Here is a 24,283-nt window from a genome sequence, read left to right as displayed (position 1 = left end):
CCCGGGCGCTGAGACAGGGTCCCTGTCAGCGCGGCGGCCGGAGCCGGGTGGGGGCGGCGCGGAGCAGCTCAGGGCCCTCGGCCCGGGGACATGGGGCGGCGCGAGCCCGGCGCGGGACGGCGCGAGACGCGGCGGAGGTTGCGGCCACGAGCGGCCGGCAGCCCCAGATAGAGCGGGGACCCGAGGGCTGGGCCCCCGCCGACTCGGGACAGGAGCCGACGCCCGTCCCCGAGCCGATCCTGCCCCAGCCCCGGAGGGATCTGGGTTCCCGTCCTACGGCTCGCGACTTCCCTCTGTGACGAAGTTTTCTCCCCGTGCCTCGCTGAGGATCGTTCTTAGTTCTTGAGCTCGCCTTGTGGCCGACTTGCTCGGTTGGTTTGGGGGAGATAACTTGTTTTGCTTCAACCCGCATCCCCTTTCCTTGACCCCTTGCAATCGGATGTTCTAGATGACTGAATGGAGTTTTGAGTTGGACTTTTGTGTCCCTGCCGAAATTGGGCCTGATCCCAGAGCACTGGGGGTGGGGTGTGGAGGTGTTACTGTAAAATGCAAGTTGGATAAAAAGAAGACCTCTCGCCAAGGGCCCCAATGAGTGGCACACAGTCTACTATCACGGACAGGTGGGTATGAAGTTCCTCGGTCGCTAACCTTCCCTGGATTCGGCCCCACGCAGCAGGGGCGTCAGTGATTGCAGATTTGCCTTCAGCTAGTGCAATTGACAGGCATAGGAAAGAGGGTTGTTTCGGAGCTGTGCAATTAGTCTAGGGTTGTTGCCAAGTTATCCGGTTGATTGAATTTGGAAATGCAGTTTTTCGGGAGAGAAACTTTCCCCCATATTCTCAGAGGAAATGAAGGAAAACCATGATTGTGGTTTTCTGTCGGGTGCATTAAGATTGTGTACTCATTTTGGAACCAGAAGGGAGGTCATTTTGGGTGAAGGTCAGACCTTGAGGTCGGTGGGTATTGGTACATCATTGGGGTTGATTCCAGACCTGTGGTAGTTCAGGACTCTCAGTTTTAGGAGTTTCTGTCTGTGAACTTAATTTTCATCCCTCTGCATGGTGATTTGTGACTCTGATCTCTTTTTACATGTTGACCTGCATAGTGTTTAATTATTAATTACCTAATTTTCTAGAATGTTGACATTACCAGTAAATCACGGGTTCTTGCTGGGGACAGTTTCCAGGAGCTAAAGGAAATGAGAGAAAATCATGGGGCCTGCTTCTAATTATTCTTTTTTTTTTTTTTTTTTACATTTCATCTTCCATAAGCCCTAGCATTTAAGAGATGTAAACCCTAGGTCTGTTTTAGTTATGGCAGGTGGATCTTGTTTGTTAATCGGGTGACACGGTGTGGTGTGTAGAGTTTGTAGTCCAAGTGTAGTTCTTCACTTAAGAGGTCTTTTGAGTTCTTTTTAGTGAAAGCAAGTTGGGTCCTTTAGCATATTTTATTCCTCAACTTAATTATGACATTGTATATTAATTCCAAATTTTATCCTGCCTTTTTAAAAGTCAACCTTCAAATTGCTGTCATAAAAAACAAAACAAAACAACCAAATAATTGAAGCAGAAGACGGAAAGTCTTCAAGAGCAACAGTAGTGCTCCTGCGGAAAGCAGTTTAATTTCCTAATGAGAGAGTCTCACCCAACTGTGCGACTCATTTGTTGATTTTTAAAGGGGCCAAATTCCATTATCATACCATAACAGCTTCTCCAGAGACAGAACTTCCTTTTCCTGTTGATGTTTTCCAGTGTCAAGTGAGTGTTCACCTAAAAGATGCCCCTAAATATTTAAAGTACTTATGTTTATCCTTTGTTTGTCTACTCTGTTAGGCAGGATTTCATTTCAGTTTTCCTGCTGATACAATGTACTTCTATGTAGAGACAGTTGTTACGGGTCTGCCTGCCATAAGGTTCCACCCTGTTCCCTCTCCTTTCCTGATGGTTAGCTTCTGAGAAATCACTCACAGGTGTCCAGATAATTGTTCTACTGGTTCATTCAGCTCTTTTCTGCCAGTTGAGCCTATAGTTAAGCAGACTTACCAGAAACTGATGTAGTCGTGGTTTTCATTAAGATGTTACAGAGTTTAATTTGTAGGAACAGAATTTAGAGTCACTGACTCATTCCACACAAAAGTCACACAGAAGCACCCATGAAAGGATTTTTTTTTTCTCCCCAGCTTTGATTCTCAGGGATTTTTCTTCTCTTTCTGGTATATAAATACACTGGACATAAACATTGAAATTTTTTTTTATAACTTAATTCATTGTATGAACATTACACATGCAGAAGTAAAAGTACACGAATAAATCCTTTAAAAAAACCCCTGCCTATTTCTTGTTCATATATCTGTGTGTGCAGGTATGTGCACCTGAGTGCAGATGCCTTCAGAGGCTAGAAGAGGCTTTAGGATTCCATGGGTGCTTGTGAGCTGTGCTGGATATCTAACTTGGGTCCTCTGCAAGAGCAAGTACAGAATGTGCTCTTAACTGTTTTTGCCATCTCTCTCTCTCTCTTTTTTTTTTTTTTTTAAAGATTTATTTATTTATTTTATGTGAGTACACCGCTGCTGTCTTCAGACATACCAGAAGAAGGCATCAGACCCCAGATGGTTGTGAGCCACCATGTGGTTGCTGGGAATTGAACTCAGGACCTCTGGAAGAGCAGTCAGTGCTCTTAACCACTGAGCCATCTCTCCAGCCCTGTTGTGCCATCTCTTAAGTGCCCCCCCCCTCCACTTTTTTTTTTTTTTTTTTTTTTTTTAGACAGGTTCTTGCTGTGTGTAGTATCTGGCTGTGTGTAGCAGCATGACAGTCCTCCTCCTGCTTAAGCATCTTAAAGAGCTGGGCCACCTCCCTGCTGGATTCTTACTCTTAGATATTTATGTGAGAACAGTGGATGGAGTCCACATTCTATGGAGTCAAGTGTTGTATCTGCCTCCCTTCCCCCAAGACAGGGTTTCTCTGTATAGCCCTGGCTGTTCTGTCTGCAGGCTGGCCTTGAACCCAGAGATCATCTGCCTCCTTCTGAGTGCTGGGATCAAAGGTGTGCACTACCACTGTCCAGCTGAAGTGTTTCATCTTTTAACATTGGTGAAGGGAAGCAGTCTAAATATGTTAATGCTTTGTGGGACTTAGACCTAACTAACTTCTTATCATAAACCTTCACTCTGTTGCTTCAGACAACCGAGCCATGTAAAATAAGATCCTGGAAGGTTTACTTTAAAACTGATTTGGAATGCTGTTCTTTTTGTCAGGCACTTGGGTTTGGTGTCTTTTTTCCTCTCCTTTAAAAAAAGAATTACTGGGTGACCACTACTTTTTTTTTTTTTTTTTCTTTCTTTCCTAAACTTACTCTGTAAATATAAAGCAGCCCTTTCTCTTTAAGAGAGTAGTCAGTAGTTCCTGGTTTGAATATATGTTGAAGTGAGATCTGGAAGTACTGGTTTAGTAATACTTATGTCAGAGTGCCTTAGCGGAGTTCTTACAGACTAACTTCTTCTCAGCACTATGTACATCTTCTCTCACTGATCCAGTGAGCAGGAGATATATTTTACGAATTCTAGGACTGTTGGCAAATTAATAGTGCCAGTGCAACTTTTCCGAGACCCTTTCAAGTTTGAAGTACTGTATGTGGTGTGGCTTTGTTCTGTAGAGTGTGCAGAGCCACCAGGGCAGCTGTGTGAGTTGGAGTTCTTTCATTGTGGTGCTTCTGACTACAGAGTCTGTCTGTCCTCAGTGGAAATCAGACTAGCTGGTTTTGGGCGTTGTTCTGTTTTGCAGTTTGTGGCAGGCGACACATGGCTGAACAAGATAAGAAGGGTTTTATTCTTGTGTTAGGGACGTGCTGGGGCTGGGATGGAATTCAGTTCTGTTCAGGCTCTGATTGGTCGCTTTGGATACTCACTACCCTGTTACATCCTGTTATTATTTTGCAGTTAAATTCATGTACCCATTTGCTCCCTTTTTTCTTTCTCTTAGTTTTTCCCCCCTTTTTTCTCTTTTTATTTCTTTTTGGGGTGATTTTCGAGGCAGAATTTCTTTGACTAGCCCTGACTATCTAGGACTTGTTTTGTAGATCAGGTTGGCCTGGAACTCACAAGAGATCTGCCTGCCTCTGCCTCCCGATTGCTGGGACTAAAGGCAAGTGACTACCCCGCTAAGACTTGTGTTTTTATGTAGTTTTTTTTTTTTTTTAGATTTATTTATTTTATTTTGAGTATTTTTATTTTGGGTGTTTTGCCTGCATGCTTTGATGTGTGGACCACATGTATGGTTGGTGTGATGGGTCCCCTGGAACTGGAGTCACAGACAATTGTGAGCTGCCATGTGGGTGCTAGGAATTCAATCTGGGTCTTCTGGAGGAGCAGCCAGTGCTCTTAACCACTGAGATATCTTTCCAGCCCCTGAAGAGCATTTTTAAATTAAGTATTTTATGGATGCTTTCTAGTTGCTTCCTTTGTAACTACTAAGAAGTCAGAAGACTCAAAAAGTGATGAGTGTCTGATTGCTGCTTTTCCTTCTGCATTAATGGCTCTATGTAGCCCTAAAATATCCTAATAATTTTCGGTGCTTTCTGGCTTGTTTCTGTTCGGAGAGTGGCAGAAGTAGACAGGAAAGGATGTTTTTTCAATGGACCTAGTGAATGATTTCTGAGTAGATTCTGTTAACAGCAACTTTTCAGGGTCATATAGCTGGGAAAGTCAGCAGGGTCTTCCTTGAGACTCATGGACTTTGTTTTGTCTGGGACTTACAGATCTTGCTGTTTTTGGTTTGTAGATTGACACAAGTTTTTGATGTGTTGGAATTTACTCAGTACCGAATTTAGCTTTAAGCTGACATTTAAGTAGCTTTAAAGTGAACACAGAAGCCTGTAACTTTATATTCATATGTACAGCTATCAGTCTTGTTTCTTTTTTTCTGCCAAAGTGGTCTTATAGTTCTTCTAGTTAATAACAAAACAAGCAACCTACCTACCCCTTTAGGGCAGTATGTTATTTTCTGTAAGATTGAACTATTTGTAATATTTTCTTATACAATGAATCCATTTCAAATAATAACTTGACAGGGAGAATAGGGAGTGTCACAGTGCCAACTTTATAATATTTTGTCTTTTCTAAGTTCACAATAAAACCCTGATTCATATAAGCCTGTAATATAGTACATGTACTCCTACAATTTTGCCAGTCAACATGGAGAATCCAAAGTAACTTTTAAAAAATAAGGAGTTTGGTCTTTCTGACTAAAATACACTTACATTGTGTTTCTATTTGTTTCATGAGTTGACAAAGGACACTTTATTTGAAATTGCTACAAATGTGTGTTAGTCTGCTGATACCACTTAATACATTAGTGATTTTGGTTGTTAACATGTTAACACTGCAGTGTTCCCCGGCCCCCCCCCCCCACACTATTTGTTACATTATTTATACTGCAGTGTTAACCTGTTAACATCATAGATCATAGACACAGCAGGATGTTTTATTGGTTCCCCACAGGTGATTGGAGGGATCTTGTGCTCTGGTTGTCTGACAATTACTAGAATTGCTTCTTAGTGGCTGGGACTCTAGATTAGTAACAGGGTGCTTGGGTTCCTCCTCCAGCAAGGCAGGAACAAATAGGTCTTACTACATAATTACTTATCTCTCAGAAATGGACTGTGCTGTTGTTTTTAGGACAAGGAGGCTCACCTTAATTTTGTCTCATCTGTTAAAATTTGGATTTGATGATTTAATTTATGTGGAGATAAGATCCCTTCTCTTAATTAGGAGTCTTCAGAATAGTGATATAACTGTTTCAGCTTCTTTTGAATAAAATATTCTTTCATGTATACAGTGATATTGTATGTTAGTATAATATTTAATATTTATAATGTTTTTTAATTTGGTGTATGGCTGATCATATTTTCATTATTTATGTATACTTTAAGGCAACTCATTTTCATTATTTATGTATACTTTAAGGCAACTCATTTTCATTATTTATGTATACTTTAAGGCAATTCATAATCAAGTCAAGCTTATAAAACTGAGACAAGCATACATATTATTATTATTATTATATATTTTACCTGTGCTGCTGCTGAAACCAAAGGCGTAGTATGCCAGGCAAACCTTTAGATTCAAGGCTTTAATCTGGATTTTTTTGCATTTAAGCCATCATCATCATTATTATTAAATTAATTAATTAAATATATTTTATTTTGAGACAAGGTTTCTCTGTGTAGCTCTGGCTGTCCTGGAACTTACTTTATAGACCAGGCTGGCCATAAAGTCAGAGATCTGCCTGACTTTTTGAGTCATAAATCATTATCTGTAAGATTGAGCACTCTGTCTCCTGAGTGCTGGGATTAAAGGCGGTCACCACCACTGCCTGACTTTTTGATTTTTAATCTTTTTTTTTTTTTTTTTTTGTGTTTTTGTTTTGTTTTGTTTTTTGTTTTTGAGACAGGGTTTCTCTGTGTAGTCCTGGCTGTCCTGGAACTCACTCTGTAGACCAGGCTGGCCTCGAACTCAGAAATCCACCTGCCTCTGCCTTCCAAGTGCTGGGATTAAAGGTGTGTACCACCACCACCCGGCTTGTTTTTTAATCTTAAATTATTATTATTATTATCATTATTATTATTTTTTTACATATTTTATGTTTTTCTGTTCACCATTGTTTAGCTGCTTTTCAACCTCACACACACACACACAAAAAAAAAAAGAATAGGGCATTTTTTCTTACAGGATGCTTTCTTCCTGGTCCCTTATCTGTGCTAACTTTAAATATCTCTAGAGAATAAAGCTTTTGTCACTTCCTCAGGAGACTGAACAACGAGCTGATAGGGTTTGTAGTCAGGAAGCTGTTCCTGATCTCCAGCTCCAGCTGTTCTTTTAAGTCGTCCTGGTAACCTGTGCATTCTTGCTGTACCAGGCTAGATGATGCTTTTCTGCCATTTTGAGCCTGCATGCCTGTAATGGTTCACGTGGTTAGCGGCTGCTTCCTTCCTGGCTCTCCTCCCCTTACTTAGTCTTTGTTTAGCTGAGTTATGTTTTCTCTTGTTCCATTGTCTAAATGTCAGTCTGTCTCTCAATATTTTATTAGCTTTGCCTGACTTGCTCTCCTACTATAGTTCTTAGTTGGTTTTCTGGTACAAAATGTGATATTCTATATGATTCATATTCTGGAGAAGCAAGTTCCAACTTATTTTTACTGCAATTTTGAGTTCTTTGATTTTTCTCCAGGCATAGCCCTAGCCCCAGAATTACAGGTAGAGAAAGATTCTCAGAAAAAATTTAGGTAGATAGGTAGATGTGTGCATGAATGTATCTATACATTTTGTACTGGGGATAAATTGATGGCCTCAGGCTTGCTGGGTAAACAGCTATATTCTCTGGCTCCATGTTTATTTTAAAATGTATGTAAGAGATTGTAACAACCAAATGAAACAAATATATATAAGAACACAGTTATCAAATTCGCTACTTAAACAATTACTCATGTTTTAGAAGACTTCTTTACAAAGTGATTCTTTCAAATGTAGTTCCCTTAGTACATCAAAAAGTAGAATAAAGAAATGCCGTCAGGAGCCTTTGCAGAGTCAAAGTTAGTCAGAAGTGAAGATAAAGTATCACTGGGGACAGTGAAGAGATGCAGTTGTAGCTTAGAGGTAATATAGTAAGAGGCATCTGGAAACTGTTCTTCTCCTTAGTGAATTGTTTCAGTCTAAGTTACTTAAAATGTTAAAAAAAAAAACAAAAAAACAAAAACAAAAAACTTATGTCATCATACCAATTTTAAGAAATAGCTCCGCAGTGCTTGCTTAGTAGTAATTTCCTAGTAGAATAGATTAGTGTTAAAATTTAAATACTACTTTCTTCTGGCTAGAGAGGTGGTTCTGGCTAGGAGTGTGTACTGCTCTTGTAGAGGACCCAAGTTCAGTTCCCAGCAGCCACATCAGAAGGCCCTTAACCTACTGCAGGTCCAACTCCACGGGGAGGAGGTGCCCCTGGCCTCCACAGGCGCCTGCACTCACATGCAGGGACTCTCCAGCGAGCGTACATGTAACCAAACATGTAATAAAAACGAACCTCAGAAAACCATTTTACTTTCTTGGTTTTGGGAGAGTTATTACTCAAGACAAACAAGCAACAGAAAAAGTGTGTTTCAATTACTATATGATATCTAAGATTAAAGAACACGTTAATGTTTTATTGGTAGACTTCCTTTGATACTTATTTAATCAAATGTTATTTAAGTAGATATCCTTGATCTTTTGGGTTTTGCTAGTAAGTTTTGAAATTGGAAATTTTATGTTTTTGACTTAGTGTGTCTGACGTATCAGAGGTAACCATGTGTGAGGTGTTTGTAAGATGCTTGTGGACCTGACACCTGGGATACTGTGGATTTTGATCTTGCAGAATGGTATACGGTGGTGCTGAGGGTCAGCTCTTCTCAAAGTGCTTTCGTGTGTGGTTTTGACTCTTGGTTGAAGAAGCACATTATGGTTCCTGTGTTAACCTGACATGCCTCAGTGCAGCTGTGAGTTCACACTCATAGCCCAAATGATTTTTAATGAGTTCAGATGCTGACTCGTGGTTTTTAAAGTCTTAGTCAGGCCTGGGTGGCTTCCTTGTGTTTAGAGACAAGCAGATCTAATAGCCAGGAAAAAAAAAGTCTTTCTGGCTTAGGACTGTAATAATAGTCACACAGCAATTAGAAATGTGTAGGAGAATATGTTAGTGGCACATGGCTGTAATTCCAGCACTTGGCGGCTAAGGCAGGAGGATCTTGAGTTCTAGACCAGCCTGGGCTAGATAGTGGGATTGTACAGAGAAGGAAGGGAGGAGGGGGAACCAATTTAAAGTTGTAGCCACTGGTCACATGGCTTCTTATTTTGACACTATAAAGTATATTGCAGTTATTAAAGATACTACTTTTAGACTGTAATTTAACAAAGTATTAAATATAAATGCTGTTTTTCAATCTGTATAATTAATAAAGAGGGATTTCTGTAGGTGTTCCATGGGCTCAGAAAATGTCCATTATTGTATAAAAGCCAGATCATCTGAAAGCATTAACTTTGAAATTGATCACTTAATGCCGACAGTACCCACTAGAAGAGTACAGTGTCCCCAAATACACATAAAGATGTGTAGTACAAGCATGCCTTCGTGTAGATTTTTAGATGTGTTATCAGTCTTTCTTGTGTCGACATACATGCTGATCTGCTGTGGTTTGCCTGGTGTCTCTGTGGTTTACTCAGAGGAAGTGGTTCTTGTGGGTGAAGGTCTGGTCTTCTTGGAGATTGTTGGTGGCACATGCACTGTCAGCTTATTTCCTGTTTTATTGGTTGCTTGGGCAGACGTCTCAGGGTGACTACTCTTGAGGGGTATCTGAGTGTTCTGTGGCAGAAGGATAGCTAGTTGCAATGTTGTATAACACCCGCATGGCAGGTGATGCGAAGGTTACACTGATGTTTGTAAAGTACTTTGAGAGTCTAGGATACAAAGTGCAGACATTATTTCTAATTGTATTTGCAGGTTATTGCAATGTTCAGACATTACTTAGCTGCAGTATAAACATGTTCATGTAATACAGTGTTATTTTGCCAAAGTTGATTTTTGTAGTCACTCAAGTGGTTTTTAGTCACCACAAGAATCATAGTTAGAATTTTTCCTTTCCGGGACTGGGGTGATGGCTCAATTGGTAAAGTGAGGACCTGAGAGTGGATCCTTAGCACCATGTAAAAGCAGGGGTGGGGGCGAATGATAGTGGTAATCTGTAACCCCAGCACTGGGGTGGGCTGGAGACATCAGGTCTCTGGAGTTCATTTGTCAGCCGGCGTAGCCAATGAGTGAACTCTAGGTTCAATAGCAGATCTGGTCTCTGGGCTTCCAAAATAGCACAGCTGGTAATGGTGCCTGTCACCAGCTTTGGAAGCCACATGATGGAAGGTAAGAACCAAATCCTGAGAGTTGTCCTCCAGCCTCCACATCAGTGTCATGGCACTCGGGGTTATACACACCAGCGCTGTGACACTCATGCTTCCCTAGTGCTGTGACTCTTGTGGGTGCGCACATGCATGTGCAAGAGCACACACACACGCACAAGCACAGGAGCACACATACGCACACACACGCAGGTGTGGCAGAGATACCAAGAGACAATGAATATTATGAAGTCATGCCATAAAGTCATCTTCCTGCTCTTTTACCTCAGTTTCTACCCCTCCATTGGTTTTCAGACATACTTCTTAGAAATAACTGTATTTAAACCTGTTCCAGTCCTGGAGACAAGGTCTTGCTGTGTGTATATATAGTTCAGAGTAAGCTTGACCTCGGAATCCTCTTGTCTCTGCGTCCCAAGTGCTGTAGTTAGAAGTATACCACCACTTTAGTTACGATAACATCATCCCTTTCTCTTAGCAATGCTACAAAAACACGGCAACCCATTGTTTTAATGTTCTGTGTATCTGTCCTGACGTGGTAGGTGTTATTTGCCAGGTTTTACAGGTTACAGTAAAACTGGGGATGGCAGTGTCAGGTGTAGAATGGCTGCACCATCACTTCCTGGGTCTTGTCTTGGAACCTGGCTGCAGGAACCTGGTTGTCAAAATTCATGGTAACTGTGTCAGAGAGAAAGGACAAGGACATGGATGGACGTACATGCTGACTTTTTGTTTGTTTGTTTTTTGAAATGGGGTTTCTCTGTGTAGCCCTGGCTGTCCTGGAACTGCATCTGTAGACCAGGCTGGCCTCAAACATCAGAGATCCACCTGCGTCTGTCTCCTGATTGCTGGGACTAAAGGTGTGCACCACCACAGCTGGCTGCATATGATGACTCTTGAAGCTTTTGTTCAGTCACATCAGATTAGCTCGTAGGAAAAAGTAAGGTTCATTATCAGTGGAGTAGGGATGAGTACTCTCCTGCAGGTGGCATTAGAAGGCATGTGATCACTGGTAAGGCTGTGTAATCTTTGTAAGGAAGGACTATGGGGGCTGAGTAAGTGGGGACAGTAATGCAGCCTAGCACTGGAGCTGCTCAGTACACACTTATTCTATAGGCTCTGTAGTGTATGGGACAGGCTTATTCATGTACAGAGCCTCTGTGTTCCTGTCAGTAGCTTCAGCAGTGATCAGTGCATGGACGGTCTTGGTTAATCTTTCTCTTCCCTTGTCTCTCCTCATGGGGTTATAGTGAAGCCTCTGGATATCCTGATGTCACCAGTAAAGGTCTCACTGAGACTCCGTGTAGTTTGGATGTGACTTCTTACATTATATCCTCATTGTCTAATGGTTAGACAGTGGTACTGAGAACTCTAGAGTGCTGTCAGTCGGAGAGGATGTTCATGAGTGTGTAGAGTTTGACAGTCAGATCTTGTTTTGATTTCATGGAGTGTTCCTGAAGGAGGTTTGCAACAGGATCTACTTTTCTCACCTTGTCTTTACTCAACTTTAGGGGTGTGTGTGGTGGTAGTAGCAGTGGTGGTGGCACTGGTGGTGGTGGTGGTGGTGGGGGGCAGTGGTGGCACTGGTGGTGGTGGCAGCGGCGGGGGTGGTGGTGGTGGTGATGGTGTGGTGTGTGTGTAAGTAACAGAAGCAGGTAACCAACCTCTGGGGGGAAAAATAACATTGCAACAGATTTGATTTGCAGGAGGTTTTATTTCTTACTGAGCTTCTGTTGGAATGATGCCAGTTGAAAGGAATCCCAGTTCTTAATGGCTCCAAGTCATCTGGGAGCTGAGATGTTATTTAACCTGGAGAAGAACATCAGAATCACTTACAAAAATCCTTAGCTCACCTGTGCTGTCAGTTGAGCAGAGAAAAGAGCTATCACATCCTTGAGGTCATCACAGTGATAATAAGAGTAAAGGAAGTCTAATTTTAGTTTAGAAATCATTACCACCACTTTAACTGCTCAGGGTAATGAATCTCAGGGCCTTCATGCTGCAGTTATGACTCAGGATGTCTGTGCAGGCAATGTGTCTGTTATTTCTGAGGTATAAGGAGTAAGGGGCGTGCGTTAATATATGTAGGAACATTCAGTTTTGGGGAAACAGTGGGAGCAAATCAAAGAGAGACTCCCTTTTTAAAGTTTGTACTTGGTATGGGAAAATGGTGCCAGCAAAGAGAGCTTACAGTGTTTACTGAGTTAATACTGAATAAGTAAGTGTGTACACACTCTCTCTCTCTCTCTCTCTCTCTCTCTCTCTCTCTCTCTCTCTCTCTCTCTCCATATATGATGGAAGTATGTTAGTATAATACCATTATTGAAATTATTTTAACTGGCTTCTTATCTCTGTGTAGACACTTAAAACAGCCTTTGTGTGCATTGAAATAGCTCTATATTTCTTTAATTAAATTGTTGTTAACCTAATTTCAGAATCTATGTAGGAACTACAACTAGTTTCAAATGACATTTGTTAACTTAAATAAAAATGTTTTGTTTTGTTTTGTTTTGTTTTGATTTTCGAGACAGGGTTTCTCTGTGTAGTTCTGGGTGTCCTGGAACTCACTCCGTAGACCAGGCTGGCCTCGAACTCAGAAATCCGCTGCCTCTGCTTCCCAAGTGCTGGGATTAAAGGTGTGCGCCACCACTACCTGGCAAATAAAATTATTTTAATTTCAGTTTTTCTTGCTGTTGAATTGGTTCTGGCTTTGGTTGCTCACAGCAATGTAGTCTATTTAAATATAAACAAGTAAATTTTATCTGTGGTGAGTTATTCTTTGATATGCCATTCTTATTTGTATAGTGTTACTTTGATTGGTGTTTTGAGAGACAGGATCTTGCTGTGTAGTCTTGGCTAGCAGAGAATTTGATATGCAGACTAGGCTGTCCTAAAAAATTTAGTAACCCTGCCTCCTAAAGGCTGGGATTATAGGTGTGCACCACCACACCCTGCTTTTTATCATTATTATCAACCTAATCCTTGTTGATATGTCATTTTCTGTCACAGTTAGTCTAAAGTTCTTTTAATATGTTTATACTCTGTTTGATACAGATATTTTTGGTATTAGAAGAGCAGAAATTAATTTATTATACCGAATATGTAAGGTGGAAAAAAAAACAGTCAATGCCTTTTAATAGATGGTTATTTGTTTTTTATTTTTATGGTGCTGGGGATTGAGCCCAGGGCCTTGTACTTGCTAGGCATACGTTCCACTAGCCTTGCCCTTGGTTATTTTGTTCTTGTTTTTATTTTTATATTTTTACTTATTGAAACAGGGTTTCACTGTGTAATCATAGGCTGGGCTTGAACTATAGATCCTCTGCCTTTGGAGAGCTGGGATTGTAGGGGTGTGCTTACCAGGCATGGCTGAAGGTGAGGCTTTTGTGACGTATGACAATAGAAGCAAATTGCCACCCCCTCCCTTTTCAAAAGAAAGAATCTACAGTAAAGATTTCTTACTACCATAATTATATCCCTTTTTAAAAAATATTTTTCTACCGTTTAAAAAGTAATTGTCTCATAGCTATAGACTTACCTGGGCCAATCTTCACACCTTCTTTGTAATTTTTTTTTCTGTTACTGAAATTCTGCAGCATGTTGGGAAGACTAGTTCAGAAGTTGGAGTTTTTTATTTTATGTGTGTATGTGTTTGCTTGTGTGACTTTATGTGTCTCATGTATGGATAGGAGGTCAGAAGAGCCCTTGGAATTGGAGTTACAGGTGGTTGTGAGCTACTCTGTGGGTCCTGGGAACCAGACCTGGGTCTTCTGCAAGAGCAGTAATCACTCTTGACTACTGAGCCATCTCTTCAGCCCTAGTAGTACAGCATTTAGAACAAACAACTGGAAGAAAGAAATCCTGTGGGATGAATAATTTTAGGACTTGCTTAGGAGATACTTACGTGTTTATTATTTTTAAGTTATAACTGTTTTATTATATTTTTAGTAATTTCAGAAAAAATTGAAGTTTGTATATAGCTGTTTAAAAACAGAAGCTCTTAAACTTTTTACTGAGTGAGTAAAAAGTTCTAGGTAAAGAAAGGCTGCAGAGGTGTTGTGTTAGGGTCCTGCTAGGTCTAAAATTGATAAGAGATTGCATGGAGAAATGAGTGCTCTCAGAAGCATTGTTACACATGAGGGGACTTCACAGGCCTTAGGGGGAGCTGCAGGATTTTGGGAAGCTGCATTTCCCCATAATTACAGCTCCTTCATGGGGTAAAGGTCTGTTAATTTTGTATAAGTAGGCACCATATCTAATTTTAGCTAGTGTTGCTTCCTCACACTGTAAGCAGTAAGAACTCTGCTTATCCAGCTTGGAAAACTTCCTGTTCTCAGTATTGCTAGTCTGGAGAATGTTTGGTTGTCTTAGAGGGTTGATGAGCTTAGTCGGGTTGGAGGGCTGTGAACAGGACGTAGCTGTAGAGCTTGCCTAGTACCTGGCATTTGCAAGGCCTTATCTTCAATCCCCAGAACAAAATGAAACACAAATTCAAATTTGAAAAAAATAACAGGTAAATGACCAATTCATAATGATTCAATAATTTGATTATTATAGGTATTTTCAAGTTTGGATTTTAAAAATGTAACATATATGTCCACGCCATGTGCATGCCTGATGTCCGAGGAGGTCAGCAGAGGGCATTGGACTCCCTAGCACCAGAGCCATATGTGGTTATGAGCAGCCTACTGTGGGTGAAGGGAACTGTGCTCCAGGCCTCTCCAAGGGCAGCAAACACACCAAACTGGATGTCTCTCCAGTTCCACCACATTTTATTTTTAGGATGATATTGTCACACAAGCAGCATGATTCATTTGTTTTGTTACAGCTAATAAATTGCCACTTATGTAAACTAATATTTAGTGTGTATGTGTGTGTATGTGTGTGTGCATGCATGTATGATGTATATGTGTGAGTACATGCACCATGGCACACTTGTAGAAGTTTGAGGACAACTTCGTGGAGTTTGTTCTCTTCTGTCTATGTGGATTGCAGGGATATAATAACTCAGGTGACCAGGCCCTAAGCAGCAAGCGCCTTTCTTTACCTGTTGAGCCATTTTGCTGACCTTATATTTGTTTTGGGATGAATCATTTAAATTTTTATTTACTTTGCTTTTACAACTGTTTCCGTATTTAGTTAAAATAATTAGCTTCTATATACAAAAACATCATCCTAGGTACTTATGGATATTGTCGTTAATTCTTATAATAACTCAACAAGGCATTTGTTATTCTCACTTTACCAGCAGAAAAAACCCTTTAGATTCAACAACATGAATTGGCTGGCCTAGTGCTTCCATACTAGAAAGATTTTAGAATCAGACTTAAAGTCATTCTACACGTGATTCACTGTATTTCCTACTGTATACAATTTTACATAACACTGTGTCTATCAATATAAATAGAAACTGTAAAACCGAGGTGAGAAAATTGAGCAAAAGATTAGTTTCTTGTCTTTTTAAAAAATATTTTTATTTATGTATGTAGTGTGTGCCTACTTGTCTAAGGAGACCAGAAGAGGGTGTCAGATCCCCTGGAACTGGAGTTACAGGGAGTGGTGAAGCACCCCATGTGAGTGCTGGCATCTGAGAGAGAGCAACAAGTGTCTTGACCCACGGGCCTGTCCCCAGCCCAGCTGAGTCTTGAGAGAGGATGTTTGGATGGCCTGGGCTCAGAGCCACCTGCTTCTGCCTCCCAAGTCCTTAGATTACTGGGATTAATTTCTTGTTTTTAAATATAAATTAAAGCAGCAGTTTCTATATTGTGTGCTATGGACCATGTAGGATACTTTATAAGGAGGGAGACATTTTTCCCCCTTGGTTTATGAGTCCCACATTCAGGTACTCAAGGTGAAAAGGTAGAGTGTAAAATATAGTTCTGAATAATCCCCAAATTGGGGCTCATTATTAAGAAAATCCAGTTTTTTGCTTGAAATGCTCTTTTTTTATTAGTCACAAATAGCCCAAAATTTGCACTTTCATGTGATTCCTCTTAGACACCACTTGTACTGCCGGACTACATCTTAGCTGTCGCCTTCCTTGGAAGGCTCTGCTTTCAGGTTTGGGTGCTTTTCCTTCTCTCCTGCAGTCACCTGTCTGTACTCTGGCCCTGTGTCGACATCCACGGGCTTTACTTCTGCTGTGCTGTCTTAGCCCGTGCAGGTCCTCTGTTCTTCTTCAGCCTTTTATTATTTCTGCTTGAGTCTTTATGCCTTCAGTCTTCATACCATGTAGTAAATACCCAGATGTCTTCCTCACTCTTTCTGTATCTTTCTGGGAGATAGTAAACTCAGCTATTAATCTCTCATTTCAAAGTAAAAGTTGTATGAGGCACAGTTGCATTTTATACACTGTATTTTATATAATCTTCCCAATGACTGTGAGGGAATGGGTTTTAAATACATCCTATATTTACAAGGACAGAAAGAGTCCTAGGAAGTGTAAGTATCACTCCCCATGAGTGGCAGAAGTCTGAATCCCCAGCCTGCATTAGACACTGGTCTACCATAGAGACAGGCAGAGGCGAATCAGGTACTGTTCCTGACTCGTGGGAGATGCTAGTATGATAGGAGACAACTAGATGCAAAGCGGTGTAGTTTGCCTTTCACGATCAGACTAGAAATTGTTTCGTAGATAAGATGAGGGGTCGAGACGTGGTTCCCAGACAGTGAGTGTACGAGAGCATTGAGAGGAGTGATCTGAGTGGAGCCAGGTGAGGACCTGCTGGGGTGGCTTCCCTGTGATCTCAGCATTAAGGCGGCAGAGGTGGGAGCATGCCATACAGACCGCTCTGTATAGTGAGTGAGACTTACCTTTAAAACAACATGGGGTGAGACATCCTGTGTTTTGTACAAACTGCACGCCGTTTGGTGTGAGTAAAGCAGGGGAATTGATGGTGACGATGACTCGGTGGGTGGGCCACTGGTTGCCCTTGGAAAGGACCAGGGTTCCATTCCCAGCACCCATATGGTGGCGAACAGTGCTCTGTCACTCCAGTTCCAGAGATCTGATGCTCTCTTCTGGCCTCCTCAAGCTTCAGGCATGCGAGTGGTGCACAGTTATGCACACAGGCAAACACCCCACACACAGGAAATAATTTAAAAGAGAGACTGATGAGGATGAAATTGAAGTGTTAGGTGGCACTTGATGGTGTCATTTTAAGGAGGTTGGGTTTAAACCCTGGGTTCTGAAGGCCAGTGCTGTCCTTTAGCCATAGAAGTTATGGGATCCTGTGGCAGTGTGAAGGGTGGATTAGCGGTGAGAAGCAGTCTCAGAAGCAGAGACTGATAAAGAGATATTTCTCAGTAATCTACATGGAAAATGAAGTCCTCACAACACCTTAAACCAGAGCCGCTCAGCAGTGTGTTTGAAAGAGGAGAGGCAAAAGCAAAGCTCAAAGACATACGACTACAATAGGGACGAAAGGATCGGGAGGCTCTGTGTGTGCCAGTGCCATTCACTGAGGTGGGGAATGTGAGGAGGAGGCGAGGCTTGGCTTGGTTTTGCTTGGCTGACTAATTAAGTAGAAGGAGGAGACTAAAGAATTGTAGTAAGGGGGGCTGGAGAGACGGCTCAGTGGTTAAGAGCACCATCTGCTCTTCCAGAGGTCCTGAGTTCAGTTCCCAGCAACCATATGGTGGCTCTCAACCATCTGAAAGGAGATCTGATGCCCTCTTCTGGGGTGTCTGAAGAAAGTGACAGTGTACTCACATAAAATAAATAAATCTTAAAAAAAAAAAAAAAAAAAAAAAGAAAGAAAAAGATAGAGAAAATCCTAAAGAATGAACATAAACTAGTTATCTATTGGTATGCAGTACATGATCCCCAAAGTCATAGAAGTTTGTTCTCTAGCATAGTAGATACACAAGACAAAATTGGCTGCTTAATTAAAATTACATAAAATGGAAAACTTAGTTCCTGGGTCACACCGCATTTTATTGTTCAGCAGCCACATGTAGCAATGGCTATTGTATTGGGTGTACAGTATCATAGAGCATTTTGTCAGTGCAAAAGTATATTTTTTGATGGTATTAGAGGTTATATCTAGAGTTTCACACATAAGGTAAACACCCTAGCACACACTTTCTTTCCTTCTTTCTTTCTCCCTCCCTTCCTCCCCTCCCTCCCTCCCTCTTTCTTTCTTTCTTTCTTTCTTTCTTTCTTTCTTTCTTTCTTTCTTTCTTTCTTTTGGTTTTTCGAGACAGAGTTTCTCTGTATAGCTCTGGCTGTCCTGGAACTCACTCTATAGACCAGGCTGGCTTTGAACTCAGAAATCCGCCTGCCTCTGCCTCCCGAGGGCTGGGATTAAAGGTGTGCGCCACCACCGCCCGGCTTTATTTATTTATTTATTTATTTAAGAATTATTTATTTGCTTTATGAATATGAGTATACTGTAGCTGTCATCAGACACACCAAAAGAGGGCATGAGATCCCATTACAGATGGTTGTGAGCCACCATGTGGTTGCTGGGAATTGAACTCAGGACCTCCGGGAGAGCAGTCAGTGCTCTCTTAACTGCTGAGCCATCTTTCCAGCCCCCTAGCACTCTTTTATTTTTTATTTTTTTTTGATACTGGGTCTTTGTTATTCAGGCTGGCTCTGAACTTGAGGCACTCCTCCTGCCTCAACCTTCCAAGTGTTGGGATTACATGAGCTACCACACTCAGTCTCCCTTGGGGTGTGTGCGTGAGTGCAGTGCCTGTGGAGGCCAGAAGAGAGCGCTGAGTTCTCCTGCTGCAGGTATATGCAGCTGTGCCATTTGACATCAGCCTCTGCAAGAGCAGTGCCAGCTCGCAAGTGCTGAGCCATCTTTCCAGCCTTTTTATTTCTGAGACTTGTGATCTCCTCTTGCCTCCGGTTCCCAGGAGTATTTGGGATTTCGGGGCTGTGCTGCCATGCCTAGACAGAGCTACCAAGTATTATTATCTCATACAATTATGATCAGGAAGCTAGGAGTCACTTAGCTGAGTAGTTCTGATTTAAGGTTCCTCATGAGGCATGTCGAAGTATTTTCCCCTCAAAGAAGGCACAGGCTTCAGGCATCTGAAGGTCTGTTGCGAGCCAATAGGTCTCCTAAGGTTGTTCACTACACTGGGCAAGTGGCTGAGACTGTTAGGAGGAGAGGTTGGTTCCCTTTTCATTCTGGGGGCCTCTCTAGGGACACTTAAGGAATCTGCTTGTGTGATTAAGAGATCAGGATGGAGGCTGTAGTGAGTTTGTTGAGGTGATCTTAGAAGATATGCGGCCATTTTCATACTGTTCTGTTGGGTGGAAGTGAGCTTTGTTCACCCAGCACCTTAATCGGCTGCCTTGTCTGTGGTTAAACACTCATAAAAATGAGGTAAATTTGATAAAAAAAAAAAAAGTCATTGAAAGTAATCTTTACACTCATATATTTTATAGTTCTAGTTTTACAGTTATCTTTTGTGTTATTCACAGAATACTTACACTTGTCAAGATAATTTAAGTTGTTCACATGAATAGTTGTATTTGTCAAGATAAGGTTGTTTGCAGAACTAGCCTTCGTCATGCATAAGATCTCACAAAGGAAAGGCTTCTCCCAGAGATATCTGACATTCTTCCCGTAGCTCGAATGGATGTGTGAAGAGTTTTCCATTCTTTCTGCCAAACTCTGTATGTAGCTCTAATTTTGAAGCTAAATAATGAATGCTTAGAAAGTTGGTGTTTTTTTTTTTTATTGTTTTTTTTTTCTGGTTGGTGTTTTTTTGTTTTTTTTTTTTTTAATTCTTGTCCTTCCTTTAGAGATAAGATCTTATATATACAATAGGCTGGCTGCTTCTAACTTCCCATTCTCCTGTACCTAAGTGCTGGGATTATAGGAGTGAGCTATCATACCCATCTTCCTCCTTCCTTCCCTCCCTCCCTCCCTCCCTCCCTCCCTCCCTCCCTCCCTCCCTCCCTCCCTCTCTCTCTCTCTCTCTCTCTCTCTCTCTTTCTTACTCTTTTATTTTTAAGTGCACACATGAAATGTTCAGAGGACAACCCAAGGGACTGGGTTCTGGGATTCAGACTCTGGTCATCAAGCTTAGTGGCAAATGACTCCTGGCTGGGCCATCTAGCCAGCCTATGCTGAGCTCTTTCATAAGACTTTTACTAAGCTATAATGGCTGACCAAAAAAAAAAAAAAAAAGACAACTAAAACAAATGTTGTGAAAGTATTGAGACAGGACATCATTCTTGAAGGTAAGGTAGAGGTCTTAGGACGCCTGTAGGTGGTGGTGTGTATTTAAGGAACTACTTAGAGGAACCGTCATACAAGTGGGTAGCCACTCGGGGTTTTATGGAAGTCTTACAACTTTAACAGAAGTGGTAGCCAGTTTATTTAAGAAGTAGGAGGGACGTAGTGGCTGGGATAGCTACCGAGTTCAGAGGCTTTATTCTGTTCTGTAGTTTAGGACTTTACCTATAGCCAGTGGAGTGCTGGTGCAGTAGGCAGTTCTGTGTATCTGAGGACTCCTACTTGAGTGGTATAATCCCAGTCTTGTCCTTATGTTGGAATCATTTTAGTTAAATATTATGAAAACAGACAGACTGAAAGTATAAAATTCCATATATCTATGGAAAAAGTTTTTATGATTTGGAAATGTGAGGCAGACTCACTGAAATACCGCTGTCAAGTTGGATAGTGATAAAGACAACTATGAGTTATTTGTGGAAAGATTTAGTGAATATTTTTATGCATGTCCTGTTTCTTGTTCCACTGTAAGTAAACTGAATTGGTAGTTAATCTCAGTGATATATTTAGTGTAGCTTCTACGAGAAAGATAACAGTCACTATGATTATCTTGCTAAAGAAAAGGCCTTTATTCCATATCTAAGAAGTGGCAGACGAATACACATTTATATATTATAAGTTGAAGCAGAATTTAAGATCTTTACAAGCGGCATTTAATAACTTCCTGATTTGACTGCTTTTTTTTTCCCCATTAAATGACCAACTACTGGTACCAGTAGATGGGTTAAGATGGGTTTTGTTTTGTAGCCAGAGGAACATCATGACAGCATCAAGTGAAAAGAAAGTATGAACTGCCTCCTGTTTGAGGAAATGACCAGCTTGTAGTTGTACTGACTTAGTGTTATTGTCCCAGAAATGCATACTTGCATTTCATTGCTAGTATTTTCAAGTGTAATTCTGTTCATATATTGTTTTCTAGTGTTACTTTTTTTTTTTTTTTTTTGGCAAACAGTACTATCTTTTTCCTACTATGATGACAGTGTTAAAGGACGGCACTAAGTACCCAGGCTCTGTGCTGTGGCAAATCATCGAGTTTGTACAGACATAGAAACATATGGTAGGCCGGCCTCTTCTCCAGCACAGACCTTAGACTAGGGTTAGAAGGTGATTGGCAGAGGGGTTTGAAAGCTCCGAGGATGGCGTCTTGTTTACAGGAGTCTTAGAACTTAATTTTTCCAGCTTTATTGAGTTTGTTTGTCTTCATTTTTCTTTTGTCAGTACTTGGAAGATGTAAATATTGAATTAGACCAGTGGTTCTCAACCTTCCTAATACTGCAGGCCTTTAATGCTTCATGTTGCGGTGACCCTGACCTTAAAATGACTTTGTTGTTACTTAATAACTGTAATTTTGCTAGTTATGAAATGTAATGTAAATATCTGCTATGCATGATGAGCTTAGGGGTCATGACCCACAGATTGAGAACCACCGAATTAGATTAATAAATGAATAGATGAAAAGTAAGGGTTCCATTAGCATAAGGCCAGATTGGACACTTAGAAAAAAGTTGAATTCCTGAGTTTGTGCTATACTGGGAATGCTATTTTTTTTGTTTATTATTTATAGCAATTGAAGCAAATTATTATTACTCTTTTCTTTCCTCTCCACTCTTCTACCCTCCTCTCCTCTCTCTATTTTTCTTCCCTTTCTTTTTTGAGACAGGGCCTCTCTGTGTAGCCCTGGTCGTCCTCGTCCTGAAGCTTATAATGTAGATCAGACTGGCCTTAAACTCACAGATCAGCCTGCCTCTGCTTCCTAAATGCTGGGATTAAAAATGTGCACCACCATTAGTCGTGAAGCTAATTCTTAATTTGAAAGGAGACTTGGAATAGTATTTTTCATCTGGATTTGGACATCTAAATAAGTTTAAACATTACAGAAAATAATCTGACAGTATAGTTCAAAACTTAGGGAATGTTTAGATGTTCTGAGGTAGTAATGCTAGCTTGGTATACATTTCAAGACATGAAGGGACTAAAGACTAAAACAGTATTTAAAAAAAAAATCAGTGAAGCTATTGTTGACAAAGAGAAACTTAAATTGAATTTCTGGTACCAGAATTTCAATCTGGTACCTCTGAGGTACCAGATTTGTCTTGGACACTGATGACAGAGCTCCCAGGGAAGAGATGGTGATAAATTATTGCCTGTCATTCGATTTTCAAGCTTCAGAAAGGAACAAATGACCCGAAGGTTCCATTGTGGAATAGAGAAGAAAATAGGTCCTGGGCAGAAGGACAGAGAATTGCGGACTAGCCTGGTCGACACAGTGAGCTCCAAGTTAGCCCATGGTAGCCAGTGAGACCCTAAGCCCAAATAAACAAGCAAACAAATAAGTTAAATAAAATGTTGGGCATTCAGGAGATACAGGAGCAGGAGTCCCAATGTTCTCTTAGTTCTCTATATAGCAAGTAGGAGCCCGGTCTGAGCGACCTGTCCTTTCTCCCTCCAGTGCTGTAGGTCAGACTCACCGTGTGCATGTTGGCGAGCACTCCACAGTTGTGCTTTATCCCCAGCTAGCCTCCTGAGTACTGATGTCTGCTGCTCAGTGAGCAGCCATTTTATTAAAAGGAACCAGCATTTGCATACTACCTGAGATGCTTGACTCCAGGGCACTGTGCTTGCTTACTTCATCCCGACAGCATTGCTCTAGAGCAAGTAACCTGCTCAGAGTCCTATAAACCATTGGGTGAGTGCGCCATATTTTGACAATCTTCTCTGTACCAAACCTACTTTTTTCTTACAAGTATTCCCTCTTCAGAAACTACCGGTAGGCAAATGTCACATCTGTAGTAAGGTGATCATCCTGACCACTTGGCAGGGTGGCATGTTTTATCTGGAGTTTAGCTCACTGTTGGCAGTGGCATCTTAGTGACACATGCTTAGTACACTTAAATATAGGTCATTATTGAAAGCATTAAGTTTAGGAGATAAGAGAGCAGCCTGAGTATGTTGTAGAGAGTTAAGTCAGAGATGTCGATGTGTCCGACTTAAGCATTCTATTTACCTTTTTACACATTCATTAGGGTGATGCAGCTTCCGTGAAGAGTTAATGGAGTATATATACAGCTCTTAATGGACTGTCAAGCTCTGAGCTAATTCTGCACCTTAGCGGGGGAAGCTCTTCTCCTCTCTGTCTCAGTGGCTTTCAATTTGGCAGCAGTCTACAGTTTTTAAGATTTCTTTTCCTCTTTGTTGTACTTCATTCTGAAATCGTGTAAATAAAGAGACAGAGAAAGAGCATAGAGCACACAGCCGCATACACAGGCCTCCCATCACCTCTGGGGTGGGAAGGTGAGCGCTAACTTAGTCTCTGAGCTGTTCTCATCCAGTACGACATTCTATCACGTTAGCTCCGATGTGTAGTGAGACGCCTTGTCTAGATTTATTCAAACGGTTCGTTGATATTCTTGGCCTTTTCTTTATAAATTTGAGATTAACTGTGAGATTTCATGCAAAGTCTTAATGAGGTTTTTAAAAAATTGTCATTGCATTGCATATATAATTTAGCAGGGAGAGAACCGGACATCTTTCTGACACTGCCTTTTATATATAGATGTAGTATTTAGTAGTTTTAAACCTTTATGGTAATTCAGTAAGTTGTGAGCTTTACTCAGGTCTGAAAGCTTTTGCTAAGACAATTACCAGGTACTTTATGATTTTCCCATTATGAATTGTAGGTCAGTGACTTTCTCATATCCCTCCCTCCCTCCCTTCCTTCCCCATTCTTGCCTCCCTTTTCCCGTTCTCATCCTTTTTGTTTTCAGTTCCCTCCCTTTTTCCCTCCCTCCCTCCTTTCTTCTTTTTTCATTCTTATCTAACATTAAAAATTTACTTAGTCTTGGCTGAAAGTTCTGTTTACAGTATTGTGTAGTTGAGAGTGTGTGAGAATCAGAGTCAGAGTTGCTGGGACTGAGTCCCTGCTTTGTTTCTCAAGGATTACAGAGATAATTAAGTGAACTTTTCTGAGTTTAATTCTCCAATGTAGGGAGAATGATAGTGCTTTTGGGGGAAAAAATTACCTCAGAGAATCAAATGACACATGTGTGAGGTGGTCTTACCTAATTAAAACTTCTCTTGTAAGGGCTGGATGTATGGGT

The 24,283-nt window shown here is 41.0% G+C and overlaps 1 protein-coding gene across 2 annotated transcripts in view; it reads left to right on the top strand.

The window, feature by feature from the left end:
- The first annotated feature begins 489 nt into the window (after positions 1 to 489).
- Positions 490 to 24,283, top strand: part of Arhgef12 (Rho guanine nucleotide exchange factor 12) — a 128,824-nt gene continuing 105,030 nt past the window's right edge. For both annotated transcript variants that reach the window (XM_076924805.1, XM_076924804.1), the window contains exon 1: positions 490 to 620. In XM_076924805.1, coding sequence (XP_076780920.1) covers positions 589 to 620 — 32 coding nt within the window. In that variant the 5' untranslated portion in view covers positions 490 to 588. The remainder of the gene's footprint in view (positions 621 to 24,283) is intronic.

This window comes from Arvicanthis niloticus, chromosome 26 (genome assembly GCF_011762505.2).
Source record: "Arvicanthis niloticus isolate mArvNil1 chromosome 26, mArvNil1.pat.X, whole genome shotgun sequence".
Taxonomy (NCBI): domain Eukaryota; kingdom Metazoa; phylum Chordata; class Mammalia; order Rodentia; family Muridae; genus Arvicanthis; species Arvicanthis niloticus.
The sequence above is the reverse complement of the archived record's forward strand: the minus strand, read 5'-3'. Positions and strand labels throughout refer to the sequence as shown.